Source organism: Hyperolius riggenbachi, chromosome 1 (genome assembly GCF_040937935.1).
Source record: "Hyperolius riggenbachi isolate aHypRig1 chromosome 1, aHypRig1.pri, whole genome shotgun sequence".
Classification (NCBI taxonomy): domain Eukaryota; kingdom Metazoa; phylum Chordata; class Amphibia; order Anura; family Hyperoliidae; genus Hyperolius; species Hyperolius riggenbachi.
In genome coordinates this window covers 277,557,914-277,584,763 of record NC_090646.1, presented here as the reverse complement: position 1 = coordinate 277,584,763, position 26,850 = coordinate 277,557,914, and the positions used below count along the sequence as shown (strand labels likewise).

The following is a 26,850-nucleotide window of genomic DNA, read 5'->3' as shown; positions in this document are numbered from 1 at the left end:
TGACAGAGGGACATGGCTCCCAAAGAGGGACTGTCCCTCCAAAAGAGGGACAGTTGGGAGATATGAACACTGTTTAGATAATATGTAAATGAATACTGAAAAAAATGAACCATTTTATTTTCACTACGGTTCCTCTTTAATTCCTTGCAGGCTGTCCTGACTCTCTCTCCTCCCGCCATGTGCTGTGCATCTGCAGCGGCCCCGCCCCCGCTCCCGCCCCCCGCACGGACTCTAACACAGTACACACACACGAGTGAGCCATGAGGAGGGAAAGCTGCTTGTGATTCTGCTCAAGAGTGGGGAAGAAGTGTGCAAAGGGGCACGATGTGTGCAAAGGTACTACAAGGGCTATATATATATATATATATATATTTTTTTTTTTTTTTACCACGCTGTGATAAACCAAATGTGTGATGATATGTGCTGTGTAATCCACTGCAGACTGGCCACCATTTCATCACACTTACTATGTTTTTGTGCTATCTAGAAAAAAAATGATGACTTTGCTATTTGGTAACAGTAATAAAGCAAAAAAAAAAACAACAAAAAACCAAAACCTGACGTGTCTGTTTTGCATGCAATACTAACAGTGCGAAATCCTGAAGATACTAATGCTGGGTATACATGGCTCTTTTTTGCCACTCAATTCTCCCGGTCGATCGTTTTGCCGCTTGATTCCGCCGTCAATTCTCTTATCTTCTGCTCCTTATTCTCATCTTTTTCCATTCACTGCAATCCGGAACAGAGCGGCGAAATGATCAGACATGTCGGAAATTATCAATCAAGCCATCTTAGGCCCTGTTCACATTAGCATTCCCTGTCCGGATCTGCCTGATCGGATCCGGACCGTATACTGTACAAACGGAACGTACGTTTCGCATAGCAATGCAAAGCCGGACCTCAGCCTGACAGCACCATCCGGAACACAGAAACCAATGGGAAACAGAAGGCACAGAACACACTGCCTACAAACACCTGACGTTCTACCCCACTTCCTATGCGTATCCACGCGGCCATTTCGGATGGGGACACATGGGCCAAGCATGTCTGGAGTGGAGCAGCAGTGACAGACGTGCTGGAGCTGTTTGGCAGAATGTCGGAGGTGGAGGTGAGGCCTACAGCGGAGGAACCTGATTGTACATGTGCACCAGGTGCACCTTCTGCTGACCCCAACATTTTTTTATATATATTTCACTATTTTTTGCCCACGGATCCGGATGGCAGCCTGATGCATGCCTGATGCAAACGGACCGGATCCGGATCGGAACCGTACGGTTACAATCCGGATCAGGTCCTGATCCGATCAGGATCCGATCAGGATCCGGTCCGTTTGCATGGCAAAACGCAAGTGTGAACGGGGCCTTAATGGCTCAAAAATGAGCCATGTATGCCCAGCATAATGAGGATGTCATTCATTTGGAATTGAAGTCTGTGTGTAGAGGCAGTGAGACAAAAGCAGGAGGCTAAAGGGTTGGCTCAGATGTGTTCATGGGCGTCCGCAAGTATGGCAAATTGGGGAGGCTGCCTCCCCCTGGCTGCCCGCTGCCCCCCCCTCAGCCGCCCCCCGGCTGAATCAGTGACGGCGCCCCTTGCTATCCCCCACCCGACTCAGCGCAGTGAAGGGGGAGCAAGCAGACATAGCAGTGGAGAAGGGGAGACATCCCCCCCTTCCCTCACCTTGGGGCTCCCCCTTAATCGCTCCCATCCCCCCCTGTCTCCATAATGCAGCGGTGGGCGCAGCACAGCAGAACACTTCCTCTATTCCCTGCTCGCGAGGAAGGCTCTGTGCGCAGCTGGTCTGGTCAGTGACGTCAGACCAGCGACGCACAGATCTCCCTCGCGCAGGGGAATCGAGGAAGTGTTCCGCTCTGCTGCCGCCTGCAGCCGCTGCATTATGGAGGGGGAACCGAGGAAGGGTGAGCCCCAAGGTGAGGGAAGGGGGGAGACTCTCCCCCTTCCCCACAACTGGGGGGGGGGGGGGGTCCCTGTCACTAGCTGAACTGGGGAGAGGGGGGGGTCGCCGTCACTAGCAGAACTGGGGGGGGGGGGGGGTCCCTGTCACTACCTGAACTGGTGGGCTTCTGTCACTAGCTGGACTGGAGGGGTCCCTGTCACAAGCTGAACTGGAGGGGTCCCTGTCACTACCTGAACTGGTAGGCTCCTGTCACTAGCTGAACTTGAACTGGGGGGGGGGGTCCCTGTCACTACCTGAAATGGGGGGTCCCTGTTACTACCTGAACTGGGGGGGGTCCCTGTCACTAGCTGAACTGGGGGGGTCCCTGTCACTAGCTGAACTGGGGGGTAGCTGTCACTACCTGAACTAGTGGGCTCCTGTCACTACCTGAACTGGGGGGTCCCTGTCACTACCTGAACTGGGGGGCCTTTCGCTACCTAAACTGGAGGGCAGCTGGCGCTACCTAAACTAGGAGGCACCTGTCACTACCTAAGCTGGGGGGCCCTGTCACTACCTAAACTGGGGGCCCTGTTGCTACCTAAACTGGAGGGCACCTGGCGCTACCTAAACTAGGAGGCACCTGTCACTACCTAAAATATCCAGGCCAGCCAGCCCAGCATCACCGCCAGCCAGGCCAGCCCAGCATCACCGCCAGCCAGGCCAGCCCAGCATCACCGCCCGCCAGCCTAGCCCAGCATCACTGCCAGGCCTTTCGGCACACACATCATCCCCAAGCCAGCCAAAAACAGTATTGCCAGGCCAGCCAAGCACAGCAGCCAGTAAAGGAGAATTCAGAAGTCAGGTGAGAGGTGTCTACCAGATTAAGGGGGCATTATGCCTATTTATGTGAATTGCTGTCTATTTATGTGCCTCATTGTCAGGAACCGGTCCGCGGCACACCTGCGTATACGGTTCCTGACTGCGGGTTTGACCAGATCAAGCGGAGAGCAGCCTTATTCGAGCTAAAACAAGGCTGGGACCGTTCAGAACACCTCTCACTGCCACCACTAGCTGTTCGTTAGACACTTCCACTCTGCTGTCGAGTCCTCAGCGCGCACTCCGCGTTTTCTTATTCGGGTCAGCTTTGCGCTTAGGCCGAATACGGGAACGCCACGCACCCACACACACACACAGTTGCAATCTTACACTGTAGTGAAGCAAAAAACCACTATCAGTCGTTCCGACCGATACTGTTAGCCACTCTGCTGTCTCTACTCGCACTGGCATTTTTCGGACGTTGGGTCAGCTGCGCGCTTTAGGCCAACGTATGACAAAAGCCCCCACACACAATGCAATTACAATTTCATATGGTAGTGTTGCTCAAGCATACAATTAGGCATGGACTTATACACACTTCAATCTCTTCTAGGCTATGAGTGTTAGTTTAGTACGGCAGAAGTCCAGCTTATTAAATAATAATTTAATATTCCAGGGAAAAAGGTGGAACAATGCAGAACAGAATATATACAAAAGATTACAAAAACAAAGTAAAAAAGTTACAAAGATAAAAGTTACAAAAATACACACACGGATATTTGCGTAAAAATAAACGGGGGAAAAAAGAACGTTACCAGCTTAGGTTAGAACGTTGTTTGACGGGAGGACGCCGTTTCGACCAGGAGTCGCGATCATCCCTAGCTAAAGCGCTACCTCCAAGAGAAGATTCTTTCTAGGCATCTGGCTCTGCTTTTTATACTGTGAGATACGCCTGGAGGCTGCAACTTCCTTGGGGAGGGGAGGAACTAGTTTTAATTAAATCTCAGACATAATTCCATTTCCACAGGTCTAGTCCATACATAACGCGCGTCATATCCTTTCCTGTGATATGCCACTTCAAACCTTTCCTGTCTCAGTTTTCAGATCATCAAAAAGGTCTTTTCCCCACTACAGGTGACAATTGATTAAGGCTTCCTCCACATCCCAGCAGGCCTGTCAGATGTAAATTCTAGAGTTTTTTGTTAGCCTTTGAAGTTCCCTGACTCTGTCCTGATTTGTATAATGGGACAATGGGGCTTCTAATTAGCTCCCTGCCCCCAGAGGAACTGAGGGTAATTGATTTCCACACTGTCATACAGACAAGTACAGCATCCCCAAAGCCAGATGACCACCGATACATACGCATCTGAAGTACATAGCAGACAGGAAAATGAAAATATTATCCTTACATCATAAGCACCCCAATATATTCCTGACGCTCTCATGACTGCTGAATTTGTCTTGTTGGGGGCCTCATGGTTACTGAATGTGTCTTGTTGGGGGCCTCATGATTGCTGAATTTGTCTTGTTGGGGCCTCATGGTTGCTGAATTTGTCTTGTTGGGGGCCTTATGATTGCTGAATTTGTCTTGTTGGGGGCCTCATGATTGCTGAGGCTGCATCTGAAATGACCTCCAGCTCATGTGTGCAGCACCTAAATAGACTTTCTGCACACTTCGCATTCAATTCAGATGCAAATCATATGCAAATCTGCTACTACTTATCATGCAAACACACACCCACATTCTTGTCCATGACCACACCCATGACGTAGCCCCATTTTTTGCCACACAACGTACAACCAATTTTCGGTGTGGCGCGCTACTTCTTCCTACCCCTCCTTTTTGCCCCCAATTTTTTGCGGACGCCCATGGATGCGTTCGTCAAATAAAGGCACAAATACCAATAGTTTACCATAAACGTGTATAATCCAATATTTTACCTTGGCTAAACCTAACCCTACTCTCATGCAGAACCCTCCCCTCTGATGCCTAACCATAAGTCTCCCACCTCCACCCCCCCCCCCCCCACACACACACGCGCGCACACACACACACACTCTCTGACTACCTAATGCCTAAACCTAAACTTCTCCCCCCAACACCCCCCCCCCCGCACGCACTGACTGCCAGCCTAATCTCCTCCCCCCACACACACACTACCTACCTAGTGCCTAAACCTAAACTTCTACCCCCCCTACACACACACTACCTACCACCTAACCCATAACCATCCCCCAACACACACACACTACCTGACTAAACCCCCCCGCCCCTGCACACTAGCTACCTAAGGGTCCATTTCCACTAGTGACGGGCAGTACGGTGCGCTGTGATCATCGCATCACACCGCAAAATTAAAAAAAATGCAAACATTGGTATTTGGGCTCCAGATTTTCACTCCAGCTTACACATACCGATATTTAACATTGGCCCAAATAGACCACTTGCCGCGCCCTTTTTTACTGTTTCAGGTTCAGACAGACTTCTGCAGGATGGCTGGTGGCGGCTCGTTTAGCAGATACTAAACACTTTTCTTCTACCAAGCAGAAAGGTGCTCAGCATTGGACCCCAGCGATTAGTTGTGACGTTGCATTTTGAGCCCCTAGGGGGATGTGGAACCACAAGAACGCAGGTGACGCTGGATGCTACATGTAGGGATATAGCCTTACTTTTATTTGTTTTTAACATTACCGGTACTTAGTATTTATATAGCGTTGACATCTGCTGTAGTGCTGTAGGGAGTCCATAGTCATATCACTGTCCTCAGAGAAGCCACAATCTACAGTGAGCTAGAAGAAGCCCCAGGTAAGTGTGTTCTTTTAAATTCGGGCACTCCTTGGAGTCCCTTTAAAGAACCCTGCGTCACCACAGACTAACATGACTTCTGAGCTGATGCAGATTGCCGCAGGGTAACTTAGTTATGCGCTAGCGTTAAATCGGGCACTTCCGATACAGCGTACCGCAGCGTGGGAAGTATGAACTTCCCCATAGACTTTCATTAGGCTGTGGTAGCAGCTGCCCCACCACAGTGTGAAAGGGCCCTTACACACTGTTTGTATGCAGTGAGAAAGCAGTAGATCTTAAAAGTCAATTCTCTTCCTACAGCCAATCACTTAGTGCTGAGACAGTGCTGCTCAACCAGTGAGGAAGAACATGAGAGCATGTAATTTAAGGAGTGAGCCTGCCCATGGTGCCATCACCTTTGTGATTGCGGTTCTGAGTGTGAACGGGTCCAAAGCAGTCAAACAGTAAGTACAATGCAGTGAGATGTTCTGAAGAGTACCCAAAAGTGAATTTGTTTTGGCTACTTTCCCACCAGGACGTTGCGTTTCAGGGGATGTTATGGTCGCATAACGTGCCTCTAACGCAACGCCTGGTGGTGTTGGATGTGGATGTTAGACTGAGCCGCATTGTGCAGCTCACTCTGGCGTCCGTGATGCGTACTCTTGGACGCATGCGGCATCACGTGGTCCCGCCAGCCAATCGCAGCACAGAGCGGCGCTCCCGTGAGTAAACACTTGAATATTAATTAGCCATGTGGCTGGCCGAGGAGGAGGAGGGGAGACCTCCTCCTCCAACACTACTGAGCATGTGCAAACAGTCTAACGCAGCTTAGCCGCTTATAACGTACAGCACGCAGCACTTCAACTTGACGTGCTGCGTTACAATGTAACGCAAAGTGGGGACTGTGAACAGCCCAATGACTTTTCATTACTGTGCGGTGGGCTGCGTTACAGGCTGCACTAACGTGCGCCTGTAACGTCCCACTGTGAAAGCAGCCTTAATCTATGTAGCAATCACCTCTGATAAAAAAAAAAATAGCTGAAAAGTGTAAAAGTTCATTATTACTTTTTGCCTGGAGGTGGATGAACCAGATTTTACATTTCAGTGAAATGGCTGCTATGCAGACTGTAGATATTATTTATTTTTAGTTCAAGTCCAAGAAGGAAAAGGGACATTGTTTAGATATTGCCAATCAAAAGGGAAGAGTGCTGATAATAATAATAATAATATTTTCCAATCCTGATGAACTATGTCCGAAATCAGCATTTTTCAGTTCGGCACCAATGTTGAACAAAGTGCAGCTAGAGGTGCTGTTGTCAGATCTAGTCAGGCATGGCATCAGCCCCTATAGATCCAAGTGTTGGACTAAATCCAGCACTTTAATTACCGCCTGCCCCATGCTCGTCCCTTGCGTAATGTAAAATCAGTGTTATGTGGGTGCATTTCTGCTTTCCGCTTTGTGGGTCAAAGTATTGGACAACATCCGTTTGACACCATGTAAAAGCGTAATGACGCTGGCCTGTGTGCAATATGGGTGAAGCTGCCCGCAGATGCCAGGTCTCTTCCTTGCTCTGTGTGAGGAGGTAGACTATCCCTCCACTATCCTACGCCTGACCACAACAATAACTGAACTGTTACACTAACCTCCCATAAACTGTGACCTGGCCTGATCTTCCTGTGAAACCTATCAGAGACCTGATATATTCATTCTCTGCCATCGTGCCAATGCCATCTGGTACTAAGAATGTACATTTTACATGCTGGATAATAGCTGAGAACTTGATCTTTGAACCGCAACAGTGTTTGATGACTTAGCCACTTACACATTATGTGAAAAAGCATATGGGAGTCCTAAGTTTGCTTTAAACAATGACTGGCAGGAAAAATGTCTTGTTTTTGGTCATTTGACAAGAACACCATTTCACCTAATGTGTGTACATAGCTTTCATTTTACAGCATTTGAAAATGAGTTACCTAAATCCTCCTGACATTTATGAATAGGTTTATTCATCTTCCTACATTAGAATACATACTACGCACCTGTTCCTGGTAACAAATGAGAAGAAATCTGAGCTTTAAATGATCACCTTCCCTTTCTATGGACATGTTAGCATTCATGGTTAAAAGAATACTAAACATTTTATACGACATAAAGAGACTGGATTACTACCTTACCTTGCTTCTAGGACGTTTGACCCACAAAAATCCTTCATAGTACAAAGGGAGCCCAGTGAGGTTTAATCTCATTTGGTAAATCTTCCTAGGTGCTAAATCAAGTGTTGCCATATTCACTGTTTGCCTAGTTCCTTCAACTTTAGTATCCCTCTTTGTAAAATGAATCTGTTGTCTGTAGGAGGAAGTCAGGACACAAAAAAGTTATACAGATTGCTAGTGCTGTTGTCCCGCCCAACCCATTTGTGCAGGGAGGAGGAGGGAAAGGTGTAAAGACTAAAGGCCAATTCTGTATCCAGATTCCATTAATCATTACTGAATTGCAGATTTAGATTCTTGCAGACATAGGACATCATTCAGAAATGATATCACGCAGAAATTAAATTATAGCAGTGTATACTAATGACGACAGCAATGAGAAAAACTGCTGACACGCAAATGGTGTAGTTTCAAAACAAGTGAACGTTATCGCGCTGAATGGCACTGCATTTTTGTAACGTGCATGTACTGTACATGTTACTTGTATGAGTGGAAATAATCGGAGAGATCATCCTAAAAAGCAGAGCTGCAGTATTTGAAAGCATAAAAATAACTAAAAAAAACATAACAGAGACCAATACCAAAAAGAACAAGCTCAGCACCTACATTACAACATACATTAAAAAAAATAGTGTACAAGATACAGAGGCGCCAAAAGAATAAAAGGTAATTAAATTAACTTAAAAAACCAACTGGTTAAACAGAGGAGGCAGCGGTGGTCTTACCCCCTCCAAACAGACACAGGCAAGGACTGCGATTCAGACAGTCAACAATTTATTCGGAACTCCAAAAAACAATGCAACGCGTTTCACGGGCCATACATCCCGCTTCCTCAGGCAAAATACAGTAGGAGTCACAGCATCTGTATTATATCAGCGAGCTCGTTCCGAGCTCGCTGTATTTTGTATTTTGCCTGAGGAAGCGGGATGTATGGCCCGTGAAACGCGTTGCATTGTTTTTTGGAGTTCCGAATAAATTGTTGACTGTCTGAATCGCAGTACTTGCCTGTGTCTGTTTGGAGGGGGTAAGACCACCGCTGCCTCCTCTGTTTAACCAGTTGGTTTTTTAAGTTCATTTAATTACCTTTTATTCTTTTGGTGCCTCTGTATCTTGTACACTACATTGAGTCCACCCTGGGTGGAGGGTTGTTACCCTATTTTCCTGTCTACATAGAGCGACTTTTTATTCCTGAGTGGGGTCAGGATTGTTCTCCCCACCTGCCTATACAGTGGTTGCCTATTGGTAACCCTGGTTTGTAAGTATAAATTTAACTTCTCATTTATTTTGTTGTCCCCAAGACGAATTACACTATTGGGGCTCTTGGTGTCCCTCTGCTTTATTAAAAAAAAATACACTTACATGCACTCAACATCCATACAAGGGACTTTTACGCCCTATACACAAAACAGAAGACAAAACGATACACGCGGACAAGAAAATAAAATAACAAACAGGACAGTGATAAAAAGGAAAAAAAAAAACCCTACACCTAAAAACACATAAAAGAAAGAGAAAGGGCCGATGTCTTTACATGTAAAAGCATATGTATGTTGAGTTTCATGTAAGTGTCGGTGTTATATTTTTTTTTAATGTATGTTGTAATGTAGGTGCTGAGCTTGCTCTTTTTGGTATTGGTCTCTGTTACGTTTTTTTAAGTTATTTTTTGTGAGGTCTTTGTTTGATTGGATGATTTGATTAGGTGCTCCCCTGTTCTTCATAGAGATGGCCCGAACCTCAGATTTTCGGTTAGTAAACCGGGTTCGCAAACTTCTTCAAAAGATGTTTCAAGGGGTCTAACATCTGAGTTTTTGCATGGATGAGTGGGATAGACACCAAAAGTCCCGGAGAAAAATCTGGATTTGACGCAAAGCAGCGTTTTAAGGGCAGAAATCACATTGAATGCTAAATTGCAGGCCTAAAGTGCTTTAAAACATCTTGCATGTGTATACATCAATCAGGGAGTGTAATTAGAGTACTGCTTCACACTGACATACCAAACACACTGTGTAAACAGCTGTTTGTGTTGTGACGGCCGTGCTGGACTGGTGCGCACCATGGCGAGAGTGCAGGCCGTCGCGCTTTTCAAGCCCATATGGTCACCGGGTTGTGGTAGCTCAATGATAGAACATCAGTGACTGTCCAGCTGATCAAATTTGGTCTGTCCACAATGAAGCAACAATCTTATTATTGTGGGTGTGGCCAACCCCCCCCCCCCCCCCCCCCCACACACACACACATTGCTTCATTGTGATACGCAAGCCCCTACACCGCAGCAAGGTAATGATCACGAAGGGAAATTGGCACATGTACATGCCTTTTGTTTTGTTGTTGCAGCTGCAGTGCAGAGCGACTTTAGTCTTGGGGCAGGCAGTCACACGGCGTGCAGGCAGAGATGCTGTTGTGTGTGGGGACTGACGTAGTCTTCGGGCAGGCCTGAGCGTGCTTTGCAGACCAGGAATCCGTGGTCAGATGGACCCTTGACCCAACACTGTGTGCCAGAGATGTCACCACTTGCCTTTCAACATCACGGTACAGTTTAGGTATTGCCTTTTTTGAGGAAAAATTGCGGCCTGGTATCTTCCACTGCGGTGTGTGGCTTTGCTTTTGTGTGCTGCTTTTCCTCAGGTGGTCATCCCATTGCAGTTTGTGCTTTGTAATCATGTGCCTTTCTAAGGTAGTTGTCCCTATGCGGGTCTTGGTCTTAGTTTCCACAGCTCAATTTTCGGTGGCAGAGAGTACAGATGGCATTGCTCTCATCTGAGGCAGACACATAAAAAAAATTCCACACCGCTGAGCCCTGGGGTGATGGCACTTTGGTGGTGGCGGCCGACTGAGTGTTAAGTGGGGATAGGAACCCCACAAATGACCCTATTTTAGAAAGAAGACACCCCAAGGTATTCTGTTAGGAGTATGGTGAGTTCATAGAAGATTTTATTTTTTGTCACAAGTAAGCGGAAATTGATTTTAATTGTTTTTTTTCACAAAGTGTCATTTTCCGCTAACTTGTGACAAAAAATAAAATCTTCTATGAACTCACCATACTGCTAACGGAGAACCTTGGGGTGTCTTCTTTCTAAAATGGGGTCATTTGTGGGGTTCCTATACTGCCCTGGCATTTAGGGGCCCTAAACCGCGAGGAGTCTTGAAACCAAATGTCGCAAAATGAGCTGTGAAATCCTAAAGGTACTCATTGGACTTTGGGCCTCTGAGCGCAGTTAGGGTGCAAATAAGTGCCACACATGTGGTACAGCTGTACTCAGGAGAAGTAGTATAATGTGTTTTGAGGTGTATTTGTACACATACCCATGCTGGGTGGGAGAAATATCTCTGTAAATGACAATTTTTTGATTTTTTTTTACACACAATAGTCTATTTACAGAGAGATTTCTCCCACCCAGCATGGGTATGTGTAAAAATACACCCCAAAACACATTATACTACTTCTTCTGAGTACGGCGATACCACTTGTGTGACACTTTTTTGCAGCCTAGGTGCGCTAAGGGGCCCAACGTCCTATTCACAGGTCATTTTGAGGCATTTGTTTTCTAGACTACTCCTCACGGTTTAGGGCCCCTAAAATGCCAGGGAAGTATAGAAACGCCATAAGTGACCCCATTTTAGAAAGAATACACCCCAAGGTATTCCGTTAGGTGTATGGTGAGTTCATAGAAGATCTTATTTTTTGCCACAAGTTAGTGAAAAATGAAACTTTGTGAAAAAAACAATAAAAATCAATTTCCGATAACTTTTGACAAAAAATAAAATCTTCTACTGTATAAATGCTTCATACACCTAACAGAATACCTTGGGGTGTCTTTTTTCTAAAAAGGGGTCACTTGTGGAGTTCCTATACTGCCCTGACATTTTACGGGCCCAAAACCGTGAGTAGTCTGGAAACCAAATGTCTCAAAATGACTGTTCAGGGGTATAAGCATCTGCAAATTTTGATGGCAGGTGGTCTATAAAGGGGAGAATTTTGTGGAACCGGTCATAAGCAGGGTGGCCTCTTACATGACAGGTTGTATTGGGCCTGATCTGATGGATAGGAGTGCTAGGGGGGTGACAGGAGGTGATTGATGGGTGTCTCAGGGGGTGGTTAGAGGGGAAAATAGATGCAATCAATGCACTGGGGAGGTGATCGGAAGGGGGTCTGAGGGGGATCTGAGGGTTTGACCAAGTGATCAGGAGCCCACACGGGGCAAATTAGGGCCTGATTTGATGGGTAGGTGTGCTAGGGGGTGACAGGTGGTGACAGGAGGTGATTCATGGGTGTCTCAAGGTGTGATTAGTGGGGGGAATAGATGCAAGCAATGCACTGGCGAGGTGATCAGGGCTGGGATCTGAGGGCGTTCTGAGGGTTTGGGCGGGTGATTGGGTGCCCTAGGGGCAGATAGGGGTCTAATCTGATGGGTAGCAGTGACAGATGGTGACAGGGGGTGATTGATGGGTAATTAGTGGGTGTTTAGAGGAGAGAACAGATGTAAACAGTGCACTTGGGAGGTGATCTGACGTCGGGTCTGCAGGCAATCTAATGGTGAGGGTGGGTGATCAGATTGCCCGCAAGGGGCAGGTTAGGGGCTGATTGATGGGTGGCAGTGAGAGGGAGTGATTGATGGATGATTGACAGGTGATTGACAGGTGAACAGAGGGGTAGATGCATACGGTACACAGAGGGGGGGGACTGTGGGGGGGGGGGGGTCAGTGACAGGGGGTGAGTGATGGGTGGCAATGACAGGGGGTGATTGATAGGTGATTGACAGGTGATCAGTGGGTTATTACAGGGAAGAACAGATGTAAATAATGCACTGGTGAATTGATAAGGGGGGGTCTGAGGGCAATCTAAGCGTGTGGGCGGGTGATTGGGTGCCCGCAAGGGGCAGATTAGGGTGTAATCTGATGGGTAACAGTGACAGGTGGTGATAGGGGGTGATTGATGGGTAATTAGTGAGTGTTTAGAGGAGAGAACAGATCTAAACAGTGCACTTGGGAGGTGATCTGACGTCGGGTCTGCAGGCGATCTAATGGTGTGGGTGGGTGATCAGATTTCCCGCAAGGGGCAGGTTAGGGGCTGATTGATGGGTGGCAGTGACAGGGGGTGATTGATGGGTGGCAGTGACAGGGGGTGAGTGACAGGTGATCAGTGGGTTATTACAGGGAAGAACGGATGTAAATAATGCACTGGTAAATTGATAAGGGGGGTCTGAGGGCAATCTGAGCATGTGGGCGGGTGATTGGGTGTCCGCAAGGGGCAGATTAGGGTCTAATCTGATGGGTAACAGTGACAGGTGGTGATAGGGGGTGATTGATGGGTAATTAGTGAGTGTTTAGAAGAGAGAACAGATCTAAACAGTGCACTTGGGAGGTGATCTGACGTCGGATCTGCAGGCGATCTAATGCTGTGGGTGGGTGATCAGATTGCCCGCAAGGGGCAGGTTAGGGGCTGATTGATGGGTGACAGTGACAAGGGGTGATTGATGGGTGGCAGTGATGGGGTGATTGACAGGTGATCAGTGGGTTATTACAGGGAAGAACAGATGTAAATAATGCACTGGCGAATTGATAAGGGGGGGTCTGAGGGAAATCTGTGGGTGGGTGATTGGGTGCCCGCAAGGGGCAGATTAGGGTCTAACCTGATGGGTAACAGTGACAGGTGGTGATAGGGGGTGATTGATGGGTAATTAGTGGGTGTTTCGAGGAGAGAACAGATGTAAACAGTGCACTTGGGAGGTGATCTGACGTCGGATCTGCGGGCGATTTAATGGTGTGGGTGGGTGATCAGATTGCCCGAAAGGGGCAGGTTAGGGGCTGATTGATGGGTGGCAGTGACAAGGGGTGATTGATGGGTGATTGACAGGTGATTGACAGGTGATCAGGGGGGATAGATGCATACAGTACACGGGGGGTGGGGGGGGGGGGGTCTGGCCAGAATCTGAGGGGTGGGGGGTGATCAGGAGTCCCCAGGGGGCAGTTTAGGGACTAAAAAAAAAATAGCGTTGACAGATAGTGACAGGGAGTGATTGATGGGCGATTAGGTGGGTGATTGGGTGCAAACAGTGGTCTGGGGGTGGGCAGGCGGGGGGTCTGAGGGGTGCTGTGGGCGATCAGGGGGCAGATCAGTGTGTTTGGGTGCAGACTAGGGTGGCTGCAGCCTGCAGCCTGCCCTGGTGGTCCCTCGGGCACTGGGACCCCCAGGGCAGGAGGCAGCCTGTATAATACGCTTTGTATACAATACAAAGCGTATTATACGCTTTGTATGCGGCAGATCGGGGGTTAACATCCCGCCGGCGCTTCCGTATGGCCGGCGGGATGTCGTCATGAGTGGGCAGAGCCTAATGCCGGCAGATGTGCGTGCATCAATGCGCGCGATCCCCGGCCCGGAAGAGTCCCAGGACCCAACGCAGTGGGCGGTCGGCAAGTGGTTAAGGGGTTTTATGACTGCAGTCCTTAAGTGGTTAATATGTATGTAAGTTTCATACAATAAGCATAAGTTTTGCTTGTATACTATACATACTTTTAATGTATTTATTTATTGTGTTGTATGCATTGTATTTTGGTTTTTTAATAAACAAATATTCATCAGAAGAGAATGATGACTTGTCAATGTGCGTTAAAGTGGACCCGAGAACAACTGTGGGGTCTTCTCCAATGGCATCCTCACATATATTAACCCCTTGCGGACAGCCGTAGCTTAAATCTACGCAGTTTGTGGCCGCTTATTCCTGCCAAGGGATAGATTTCAAATTCCACATTCTCGCACTCCTGTTGTTCTCACTGCCTGCGCTGATACTGCAGCACGACTGCTTTGCTGTTACTCTGATTTCATTGGCTCCTGATCCCGTGATCACTATGAGCCAATGTGTGGTCCTTATCCTCCTTGGCGGTAATCCCGAGCTGAGCTCGGGCTATGCTGCGCAGGAGGTTTGCTCAGGCCCCGCTGGGCTGATTTACATAATTTTTTTGTTGCACGCAGCTAACACTCACCGCTCGCCGCCGCTCGCAGCGTTAGAGTGGGCCCCCCCCCCCCGAGACCCCTGCGCAGCCTGGCCAATCAGTGCCAGGCATCGGTGAGGGGTGGATCGGGACTCCCTCTGATGTCACAAATGTACGTCCCGTTGCCATGGCGACGGGGGAAGCCCTAATGGAAATCCCGTTTAGAATGGGATTTCCTGATGGCCCTGATCGCCGGAGGGGGTGGGGGGATGCAGGGCCGGGCCGAGGCATAGGCTGGAGAGGCTCCAGCCTCAGGGCGCAGTGTAGGAGGGGGCGCAGAATTCATTCAGCTGTCATTCCTAATTGTGTTTGAAGCAGAAAGAAATAAGAAAAGGGGATACATGGCAGTGACTGCAAGCCAGATAACTAGATATTAAGGTGTTGGGGAGGTTGTGGGCCCTGTGACGCCTCTTAGTCTAATAGCAATCAGTGTTTGATGGCTCGGGTGGCAGGGATGGAGTGGCGCACTTTGGTGTCTCAGCCTTGGGTGCTGGAGGACCTTGTCCCGGCTCTGGGGGGATGCCACTGCTCAGCGGCTATCATGTAGCTAGCGCTAGGCTAGCTACATGATTTAAAAAAAGAAAATAGTGCTGCGCTGCCCCCCTGGCGAATTAAAGGAATACTATCGATACCCAAGTGTTCTAAAATGACAGTGTGCAAATAATGTCTAAGTAGCTGTGTAAACATTTTCCTACTTTTCATGTTAAATATCAGAGGCAAAAACTGTAATTTATTGAGGGTAGGATTTAGCTACATTGGGACAAATCAATTGCAGAAGGGGTGTCTGATATGCAACTCTGGCTGTGCATTGAAGCAGACTACAGAAAGCAAATATCAAACATATCAAACTCTGAAAGCAAAAACAGTATGAAAAACTGTGAGAATTATTTACATTTCCTCTGCTCTCTTCAGACACTTCAGTGAGAAACACAGGACACAGGAGCTGCAGCTGTTGGTAGCTCTCTTCTCTGTCACACACAGAGCTACACATAGAGTTAACTGATCAAGTGTGAGGGGAATTTCCCCTCTCCTCATGGCTCAAACTTTGAATGTATTTTGATAACAGTAAACAATGAAGTTGCAACTAAAATGTATACACAAGTACTTAGCAGCACTTTCCAAACAATTCCTGTGTCAATTGAAAAAAATATGTGAATCGATAGTATTCCTTTAATTGTAACGCCAGGGGGGTTAAAGAGACTCAGAGATGGATGTCACTACATTTTTTTTTTACTTACCCGGGGCTTCCTCCAACCCCATAAGCATGGATGTGTCCCTTGCCATCCTCCTCAGCGCCGTCGTTCAGTCACAATCTTCCCCAGTAAGCGGCTCAGTGATGTCAGCACATGTGCGGACCTTCTGCGCAAGTGCAGAAGGCGCCAGCTGACGTCACTCAGTCAGACTGAGTCCGACTGAGCCGCTTACTGGGGGTTGACTGGGGGAGAACGGTGGTGCTGAGGGGGACAGCGAGGGACACATCCATGCTTATGGGGAGGAGGAAGACCCGGGTAAGTAAAAAACTGCAGTGAGACTCATATCTGAGTCTCTTTAACCCTCTGGGTGATACAATTAGATCGCCCAGGAGGGGGCGCAGCACTTTTTAAAAAAAAAAATATTTTTTAAATCATGTAGCAAGCCCTGGGCTCGCTACATGATAGCCGCTGCGCAGCGGCATCCCTGCACCCACTCCGATCGCCTTCGGCGATCAGAGTAAGCAGGAAATCCCGTTCAGAACGGGATTTCCTGCTGGGCTTCCTCGGTCGCCATGGCGACCGGGCGGGATGACGTCACCAACGTCATGGACGTCGTGACGTCAGAGGGAATCCCGATCCACCCCTCAGCGCTGCCTGGCACTGATTGGCCAGGCTGCGCAAGGGGTCTGGGAGGGGGGGCTGCGCGGCACGGTGGCAAGCGGTGGCGATCAGAAGTTACACGCAGCTAGCAAAGTGCTAGCTGCGTGTAACAAAAAAAAATTATGCAAATCGGCCCACCAGGGCCTGAGAACTCCTCCTGCGCGACATACCCCGAGCTCAGCTCGGGATTATTGCCCAAGAGGTTAAGGAACCAGAGACGCCAGGTACTAAAATGGTTAAAGTAAATCTTAAGACAAAATAAAAAAAGCAGTTTAACTTAACTGGGGCTTGATGGAGCCCCCTGGACTCATCTGGTGCCCACGACATCAGTCCTAACCACTACAGCAGCAACAGCGACACCTGCAAAGCTGGCCGGCCTTGCACCTCCTCATCGCGTTCCTGCAGCCGGGAACGTTCTGTGCATGCGCAGTACACGAAAATTGCTACTGTGCATGCAGTAGCCCCTGACTGGCGGTACTGCGCAGTAATCTCCGACTGGCAGTGTTCAGCCAGCTTTGCAAGGGTCACCGCTGCTTGCCGGATGAACATCGTGGGAACAGGCTCAGAAGGCTGCTGGACAGGAGTCCAGGAGGTTGCAAGAAGCCCTAGGTAAGTTACAATAATTTTTTAATTTTTCCTTAAATAACGCTCTAAATAGTTGATTTTTCGCCCTAATTTTTTTTTCTCCCTTCTTTTACCCTCTAATGTAGTTATACTCTCCCTCTTATTTATCTACTGCCATGGCTCTCCTGGTTCCAAGATTGCAAGTCCTCTCCCAGAATTGTTTTGTGTTTATGTTTTGGCTTTCTTTAGGCTGTGTTTGTGTTTTTGAAGCATGTGTTGGTGTATTTAAGATGGTGGTAAGCTGAATTTCATACAGAAACCCACCTACCAGAAATGTTTAATAGTGGGCGAGGTTTAGCTAGGTAGTACTGTTATATATATATATATATATACATACACACACACAGTACATACAGTATATATATATATATATATATATATACAGTATATATGTATATATTTACTTTAGCTCGGATCAGCTTTAATATTTTTAAAGGAATTATCGGCCATTTTATTTCCAACTCCCCCCCCCCCCCCCATCTACTTATCCGTGGCTTTCTCCAGCTCCTTCCCGGGCGACATGTCCACAACGCAGCTGTGCTCGCAGCCCGCGGCTCGGTGTCCCTGCCGGTACTGAGGCCGACCATGAGGTCGGCCTCGTACTGTGCCTGCTCGAGCACCGTTGTCAATCCAGGCCATGTTGTCCCCGGTGTACTGCGCAGGCGGGTACATCACGGACAATGTGGCCACAGCGGCACATGCGCAGTACGAGGCCGCCCCCGATGTGGGCCACAGTACTGTCAGGGACACTAAACCGCGGGCTGCGAGCGGAGCTGCGTTGTGGGACATGTCGCCTGGGAAGGAGCTGGAGGAGCTCATAAAACGGCTGATAATTCCTTTAAATCAAAATGTTGTTTCTATGTATAATCTGTAATTACATGTGTGAAATGGACAGCAATATTTACCATTCACATAAAATTAAAAATAGTTGTGTCTATTGCCACATACAGACACTGGATTTTTGTTCAACAGGAGGTAATGGCAGCGCTTCCAAATGCAGGCTGCACCCGAATTGACCAGCTGCATAGATGTGCAGAGCCCAAAACACAGGCAGATTACACAACTTGCATTCAAAACAGATGCCGCGAATAAAGGACAATAGCTTCTAAAAACCGTTTGCATGCAGATTGTTCAGTACTAGACTCTTTCACCACGATGAGGGCTCCCCATGAAAGAGACCTAATCTCTAAGTATCAATTAAAAACATAGTGTAAACCTGGGGCAGCTAGCCATAAAATGGAAGCTAACGTCTTCAATTCGCTGCATCTGTTTTGAATGCAAGTTGTGTAATCTGCCCTTGTATTGGGCTCTGCACATCTATGCAGCTGAACAATTCAGGTACACCCTGCATTTGAAAGTGCTGTCATTACCTCCAGTTGTACTAAAATGTAAGTCTACTGTGGCTAGCTGCATTCATGCATATCAGTTTATCTAGTTTAGTGTTTAGTGCATAGTTTGCATCTGATTTGTATTCAAGGTGTGTATTTAAAGAGAAACTCACCTTGTACTACTTCCGGGTCACTATGACCCAGAGTAGTACGGCTGCGCTGGCCTGGCGGTGCGCGTCCTAGATCGCGCTCCTGTTGCCGGGCCCTTTCTGCGCATGTGTGTGACGTCACGCTCATGCGCAGAGAGTGCCCGGCAACAGGCGCGCAATCAAGGACGCGCACAGCCGGGCCAGCGCAGCCGTACTACTCTGGGTCATAGCGATCCGGAAGTAGTACAGGCACATAGAGATTTGCGAACAGTTTGGGCCATCTCTACTACTGAGATGGGAGGAGGAGGAGAAGCAGGAAGCTAGACATCTTTATTTTGGCAAACAGTATTGTAATGTCTACATGCATGATAACTATTCCTATTATTTCATTACTACTCCACTTCATACTTGTAGATAGATTTTATGAAGATTTTATTAATGACCAGATTTGCTGGTCATGTCTCCCAAAGCCTTTTCTGAATAACAGGGAGGCTTTCAGCTGTTTTTCAGCCAATCACAGAAAATACGTGTGTATGTAATCTGAATGTGTCACCCCCTGACGGACTCACCATTACTGTATTAATATTCGGCAAAAACATTTTTTGTTATGTTTCAGAGATGAAATATGTTACATGCATGAAAACAATGAATTATCACTAAGCTTGAAATTGCATATCTGCACATGCTTCAAGCAGGTATTCTGGCAGTGTTCTGGCACTAGAACAGTTCAAAGTCAATTATCTTAGGAGCTAGGACTGAGCTGCTTGGCGTAATTTTAAAGCAACAGGGACAGCCATACTATCCCAGGAAAAAAAATCACATATATAAGTAGATAGCTATCTGTTCTACTTACATAACACGTATTGTACTGTCCACATTTTGATTTCAGTGAATTTTATATAGTAAATAAAGAGAACTCTGTTCCTCACATTACCATCTTGATTCCCTCTGACTGAAACCAATCCTGATATCATTTCTTCCCTTACTTTTTTTTTCTCCATAAACTGCACTGGCATAGCTAGCTTGCTTTGTAAACACATGTGAGCAAAGCATAGATCAGATTTAAAATGTATTGTACACTACAACGCAGGTGCGCACCCGCACACCTCGCTCGCTCGCCCGCACCTGCCCACCTCGCACGTCCTCCTAGCTCCCTGGTCCCAGCTGTCCGTTACTGCGCACATGCGTAGTAACAAAAAACCTGGGACACAGGGACGCTGCAAACTGCTGGACGCAGCGACACTTCAGTTTTATTGTATAGGATTTGAATATATGCTCCTCAGAATTGCCAGTTTTGTACTCTGTACAGCGCTATGATAGATGTTGGTGCAATATAAATAAATAAAGATAATAATAACATGATACATTTCAGAAAAGTGTTGGATGTGGTCAAAACACACAATTCCAAAGTAGCTTTGCTATGGATAAAATGAACTAAAAGACGTAGCATGTAAAAAGCTAAAAGCTTTACTAAGTTGATATATTTAGGTTGCGAGGGTTAGTATGATGTAGTGTTTTGCACTGAATTTTTACAGTAATACAATATTAGCTACATACGTTCTCTCCAGAAAAAAAAACAGTCCTTGAAAGAGGATACACTGGTTAGAGCAGCTGACTGGAACTGCAAATTGTACTAAAACCAGTTTGCAATGACGGATCAACATGCCAAAAATGTAGGTGCCTTTGGGTGAAAGTTTCTTTATGCTAATAACAATGAATACATTTAGTCTACGAGGTAACATCATTTAGCAGGATTACATGAGACCAAACAAAAGCAAGTACTACAGTTGTGTTCAAATGTATTCAACCCCCACTGAAATTGAGTGTTTTGGCCAGGTTGACATTGATTTTGATCATTTCAGTCAACTTGTCAAGAGGCACTTGTAAGTCAGACAAATATAACATAATATTTATAATGAAATAACCACACATTTCTTTTCTGTGCTCACATCTTATCAGTTTTATGCAACCCCCAAGTGACATTTATTCTTAGTACTTAGTACAACATCCTTTTCCAGTTATAACAGCTTTTAAACATGAAGCATAGCTTGACACAAGTGTCTTGCAGCGATACAGTTCTAATTTTGTTTCATCAGTCCACAGAACACTATCCCAAAACTTTTGTGGTAGTGTTCCATGGACTGATGAAACAAAATTAGAACTGTTTGGGCCCATGGATCAACGCTATGTTTGGAGGAGGAAGAACAAGGCCTATGAAGAAAAGAACACCTTGCCTACTGTGAAGCATGGCGGGGGGGCAATCATGCTTTGGGGCTGTCTTACTTCTGCAGGTACAGAGTAGCTTCAGCGTGTGCAAGGTAGCATGAATTCTCTTCAGTACCAGGAGATATTGGATGAAAATGTGATGCAGTCCATCAAAAACCTGAGGCTTGGGAGACGTTGGACCTTTCAACAGGACAATGATCCCAAGCATACCTCCAAGTCCACTAGAGCATGGTTGCAGATTAAAGGCTGGAACATTTTGGAGTGGCCATCGCAGTCACCAGACTTAAATTCAATTAAGAACCAATTAAGAACCTCTGGTGGGACTTAAAGAAAGCAGTTTCAGCGCGCAAGCCTAAGAATGTGACTGAACTTAAGGCTTTTGCCCATGAAGAATGGGCTAAGATACTGGCAGATCGCTGCAAGACACTTGTGTCAAGCTATGCTTCACGTTTAAAAGCTGTTATAACTGGAAAAGCATGTTGTACTAAGTACCAGGGCTGTGGAGTCGGAGTCGTGGAGTCGGAGTTGGGGCAATTTTGGGTGCCTGGAGTCGGAGTCGGGAAAAAATGCACCGACTCCGACTCCTAATGAATTTGAACTGTAATTAAAATAGAAAATATGATAAAATGTTCTATTTCTCAGATAATAAATAGTCATCATAAATAATTTATACATACAGTAATAGCTGTGCTTAGTCCACAAAATTGAAATAAACCAATCAAAATTAGTTACTTGTGCTGCTTCAATAAAGCAGTCCCCGTATTTTTAAAGTCAGATATACACATCTGATTGTGACTATATATATGATGTGTACACAGGAATCTCTTATATATGTTACGGTCAGAACCCGAAGTTTGGCCACTTCGGGCTCTGGCCAGCCAATGTGCGAAGTGGCTGCTGCGCTGCGGCCAGTGTTAGAAATGAAATGATTAGTGTAAGATGAATGTATTTTCTGGCCGTCTCACTGCGGCCGAATGTATGAAAGGTTAGTTAATGTTAATGATATTAAGCCGGAAGCAAATGTAGCAGATGAAGCCGCCACCTTCAGCTCTCTCTCTCCTCCCCCTGCCTCTCTCTCCTACTGGCAGCCGGGGGGGGGGGCACGCATGTCCCCGAGAGTCGTTCGTCGCGCCAGCGAAGCAGAGCTGGGAAGGCTGCAGACATTGCTTCTGCCAGCACCCGCTCTGCAAGAACGGCAGGATTCCCTGCCGCGACGAACGACACTGGGGGATGCGCGTGTCCCCCTCGGCTGCCAGTAGGAGAGAGAGAGGCAAGGGGGAGGAGAGAGAGGCAGAGCGGAAGCCGGTTTCTTCAACTGCTACATTTGACGCCGGCTTAATTTCATGAAATTAATTAACCTTTCATACATTCGGCCGCAGCGAGACGGCCAGAAAATACATTCATCTTTCAGGAATCATTTCATTTCTAACACTGGCCAGCCAGAACGCGAAGTGGCCAAACTTCGGGTTCTGGCCGTAACATATATACTAAATAACATCTATGCTGTAAGAATAAAGCCATATGTGTAGGCGTGTCACTAATAGAGATGGTCAATGAGATGGAAATCATTCTGCGTTGATTCTGATTTTTGCAAATGTACGCACTCTCTTTGCTTGTGAAATGAAATAATTTGATATGTTGTTAAAATTTGGTTTGGTGACTACGAATTAAATGGTACATGAGAAGGATGAAAAGAAAAGTTTTATACATACCTGGGGCTTCCTCCAGCCCCCTTCAGGCTAAACAGTCCCTCGCTGTCCACCTCCACCACCTGGCTCTTCTGCTATGAGTCCTGGTAATTCAGCCAGTCAGCGCAGTCCGGCCGCATGCCGCTTCCACAGCCAGGAGCATTCTGCACCTGCGCAATAGTAATGCGCAGGTGTAGTACGCTCCCGGCGGCGGAGTGTGGGCATGCGCACTACGCCAGACTGGCTCAAGTACCTGGACTCATAGCAGAAGATACAGGTGGCGCAGGAGGACAGCGAGGGACTGATTAGCCTGAAGGGGGCTGGAGGAAGCACAGGTATGTATACAACTTTAATTTCATCTGTCTCAGCTTTACTTTGCTACACAGTAGTACTCTACTCTACATATGCACTCTCCACAGAGCTGCAGGGAATCCACTGAGAATGTTGTGCACATTGAACAGAGGTGTTGTCTATCACCCATAAACCTGGTTGTGCATGAAGAATGTGTAATAGAGGAAGAATCTCCTTATTCCCCTGCAGAGTACCTGCACATCACTCTTACATGTACCCACTGTTACATTGCCTAGGGCCTGATAGATGTTCTTTGTTCCGGTCTGTACCTTTTACAAGTACTCTTACCAAGAACTAGTTTTAGTCTATGACTAAAGGGAATAAATATGTCAGTCTCCATATCCTTCTCACTTCAGTTGTCTTTTAAAATTCCTAAGCGTTGGCAGTTAAGAGACGAATTTCATGTTTCATACTTTCAATCAACAAGATTGTAATATGCAAATTAGAGGAGTCGGAGTCGAGGAGTCGGAGTCGAGGAGTCGGAATCGGAGTCAGAGTCGGTGGAATCGTAAACTGAGGAGTCGGAGTCGGTGGATTTTTGTACCGACTCCACAGCCCTGCTAAGTACTAAGAATGAATGTCACTTGGGGGTTGAATAAAACTGATAATGTGAGCACAGAAAAGACATTTGTGGTTATTTCATTATAAATGTTATGTTATATTTGTCTGACTTACAAGTGCCTCTTTGATTTCATTGTAAACAAGATGATGATCAAAATCAATGTCAAACTGGCCAAAACACTCAATTTCAGTGGGGGGTTGAATCATTTTGAACACAATAAGCACAATAATAATAGTAAGCTACAGGATTTGTTTACTTCTCAGACCGAGCGAGTGCGAATCTACGTCGGGCAGGGGGCGCTGCGGTCCTGACAGGACGTAAACTCTACGTCCCATTGACCGCGCGCCCCAGCCCGTCTCCGCCGCTCGGTCCGCTCTGCCCCCGCCGCTCGTTGCTGCCCTGCCGCCTCTATGACGGCAGAGCACTGTGAGCCGGGCAGGAGCCGTTTTCATTGGCTCCTGGCCCTGTCATTCATGTAAGCCGCTCTCATTGGCTTACATGGAGTGACAGGGTCAGGAGCCAATGAAAGCGGCTCCAGACCGGCGCACAGCGCTCTGCCGTCATAGCGACGGCAGAGAGAGCAGCCTGCGGCGGGGACAGAGCGGTGTGTTCGTCGGGAGCGGCGGATCATTGCGGCGATTCGTCGGGAAGCGGCGATTTACGGGACCAGCACCCTCTGGTCCTTAAGGGGGCAGAGGGTGCTGGTCCAGAAAGGGTTAAATAATCATTCCGTTTTATAATATTAATCACTTTTTGTTATGCTTTCCTATATACAATGATTCAAAAGAAAACTTTGTACAAGGGCTGTTGAGTCGGTACAAAAATCATCCAACTCTGACTCCTCAGTTTATGATACCACTCAGGGCTGGTTCTAGCTACAATGGGGCCCTGGGGCTAAAGTTACCTGGGGTCCCCCCTGAACTGGAGCGTTGTAAGAATAGCGGTGGAAATGTTGGCGCAGCCGACGCCACCATAGGCCGTAATAGGAATTACGGCTATAGCAGCACTCAGACAGTATTTTGGGCACCTCATTAGACGGTGCCCAAATTACTTTAAAAACTGGTGGCAATAGCTGGCGTCCGAATTACATCATTCCCCACAATCCACAGCGACCTTTAGGGGGAATATTAATTAACGCCACCAGGACGCAGGAGCAAGGTGAGCCATTTTTCAGCTTTACGCTGCGCCCAAACCTCCCGGAGGTTTTATTATAGGTATAGAAATTTCTGTGCACAGCGCTCACACCGCGTGCTCACAGCAATAGTACTATAGTCTCATATACACACAAGTTTAGGCAATAGTCTACTCAAAAGAGTCCAATAGCATATCACTTAGTATCTCATTAAACCAGTCCACAGTCAATGCTCTTGTGATCCCAAACAGTAGTAGTAACTATACTCTCACCAATGTCCAGTAACTGATAACTTAGAATTTCAACAAAACTCGCTCAGAACAGTTGAGTTGGCCTCATCAGCAGACTGATATGATTGATCAGCAAACTGGTGCCACCTTGCAGAAAATGGCCCTGGCCTTTTCTATATCAGATAGAAAAGGTAAAGGTATTTTTCTGCAAGGTGGCAGGGCTACATGCTGCAACCCAGCAGATATGGGGCTATGGTGAATCTTATTATACAGACAACTTACTGGGGCATTCATGTTGACAGTGGCTGACAGGGTAAAGTGTCAGCTTCCTGGCCAGGAGCTTTTAGATCCCAAAAGCAAATGCCATCTTAATATAGCTTAAAAGGACAACTCGGGTGAGAATATGGAGGCTGCCATATCTATTTCCTTTTAAACGATACCAGTTGCCTGGCAGCCCTGCTGATCTATTTGGCTGTTGCAGTGTCTGAATAACACCAGAAACAAGCATGTAGCTAATCTTGTCAGATCTGACAACAGGCACTTTAATAGGTGAATGGGAACATTAGCTTTAAAAAGCGCTAGCGCTTCAGCGATTAGGGGGAATCGCCCGCTAATCGCCGTAGTGAGACCGGGCCCTAACAGTCAAGATTCCTGTGTGCATATCAAATATGCAGTCACAATCAGATACTTTAAAATAAGTGTATCTGATTTAAAGAAATACGGTGACTGCTTTATTGCAGCAGCATAAAAAACTGTTTAAGCAATGATATTACTTATATTAGGTTATTTGTGACTATTATTTAAGAAATAGAACATTTTGTCATATTACAGTTTAATCTTGTTAGGAGTTGATGTTGGTTCATTTTTTATGACTCTGATTTCAGGTACCAAACAATTGTACTGACTTTAAAGAGAAACCATAATCAAGAATTGAACTTCATCCCAGATCTTCAACGGATCATCAGGGGGGGTCTGTATGGCTAATATTGTGATGAAACCCCTCCCACAGTGTGATGGTCCTGACAGTTTCCTGTCAGTGAATCTCATTGCATTGTGGGAAATAGCTGTTTACAGCTGTTTCAAACTGCCAAAAAAGAAAGCAGCATCTCCTTCCAGTGACATCACCTGCCAGCAGTAAAAATGTCACCATGATAAATGTCAAAATGTAGGTTATACCCCCTTTCCCATGAGAAATATTTTCCTTTTCACAAACGGATAATCAGGGGGCTCTGCATGGCTGATATTGTGGTGAAACCCCTCCCACAGTGTGATATCAGGACAAAATCAGGGAGAGGAAAGATTTTACAATGGGCAAACACTGACTAGATCATTTATACATAATTATTGTAAAAACAAGCCCTGCTTAGCACTTACTCCTATTTTTCCATATTTATACCTCTTCATGGCTATGAGTTTGCGGTAAAAGTCCAACTCCTGCCCCCTCCCAGTTCCTCTCTGGTGTGAATGTTGACAGGCTAGGTGATACACATGAAGTGCTCACAAGATGACATTCATTCTAACCAAACAGCATCTAACAGTGACACAGGAGGAAATAATAGTTTGTTGGCTGATGAGAAAAAACATTTTAAAAGTTATAGACCTGGTACATTAGTCATAAAGCTAATTATTATTATTGATTTATAAAGCGCCAACTTATTTTGTGGCACTGTTCAAAGTAGGAAAAAAAAGAGTTACATAATAATACAGATAATGATATACATCACGTTTCAACTATCACCTATATGCAGATGACACCCAGATTTACCTCCATATTAGGAACCTCTCCACCACCAACATAGGGAAGGTACCCTCCTGCCTCTCGGCTATCTCATCCTGGATGTCTGCCAGGTTCCTAAAGTTACACCTGGATAAGACTGATCTCCTAATCTTCCTGCCCCGTGCAGTCTCACCCCCCACAGACATCTGCAGTATGTCACTGTCAACGGCACAATCATCCGCCCAACCACACAAGCCCACTGCCTGGCTTCAATATCCTATGTTTGGCCTACAA

General features: G+C 46.6%; 1 protein-coding gene across 2 annotated transcripts in view; it reads right to left on the bottom strand.

Moving 5' to 3' along the window:
* Window positions 1-7,878, bottom strand: part of LOC137506680 (signal-transducing adaptor protein 1-like) — a 153,686-nt gene extending 145,808 nt beyond the window's left edge. Inside the window, exon 1 of one of the 2 annotated variants that reach the window (XM_068233619.1) lies at window positions 7,671-7,878. In XM_068233619.1, the coding sequence (XP_068089720.1) occupies window positions 7,671-7,781 (111 nt within the window). In that variant the 5' untranslated portion in view covers window positions 7,782-7,878. The remainder of the gene's footprint in view (window positions 1-7,670) is intronic. The other variant, XM_068233618.1, reaches the window with a different exon arrangement.
* Between the last annotated feature and the right edge of the window lie 18,972 nt (window positions 7,879-26,850).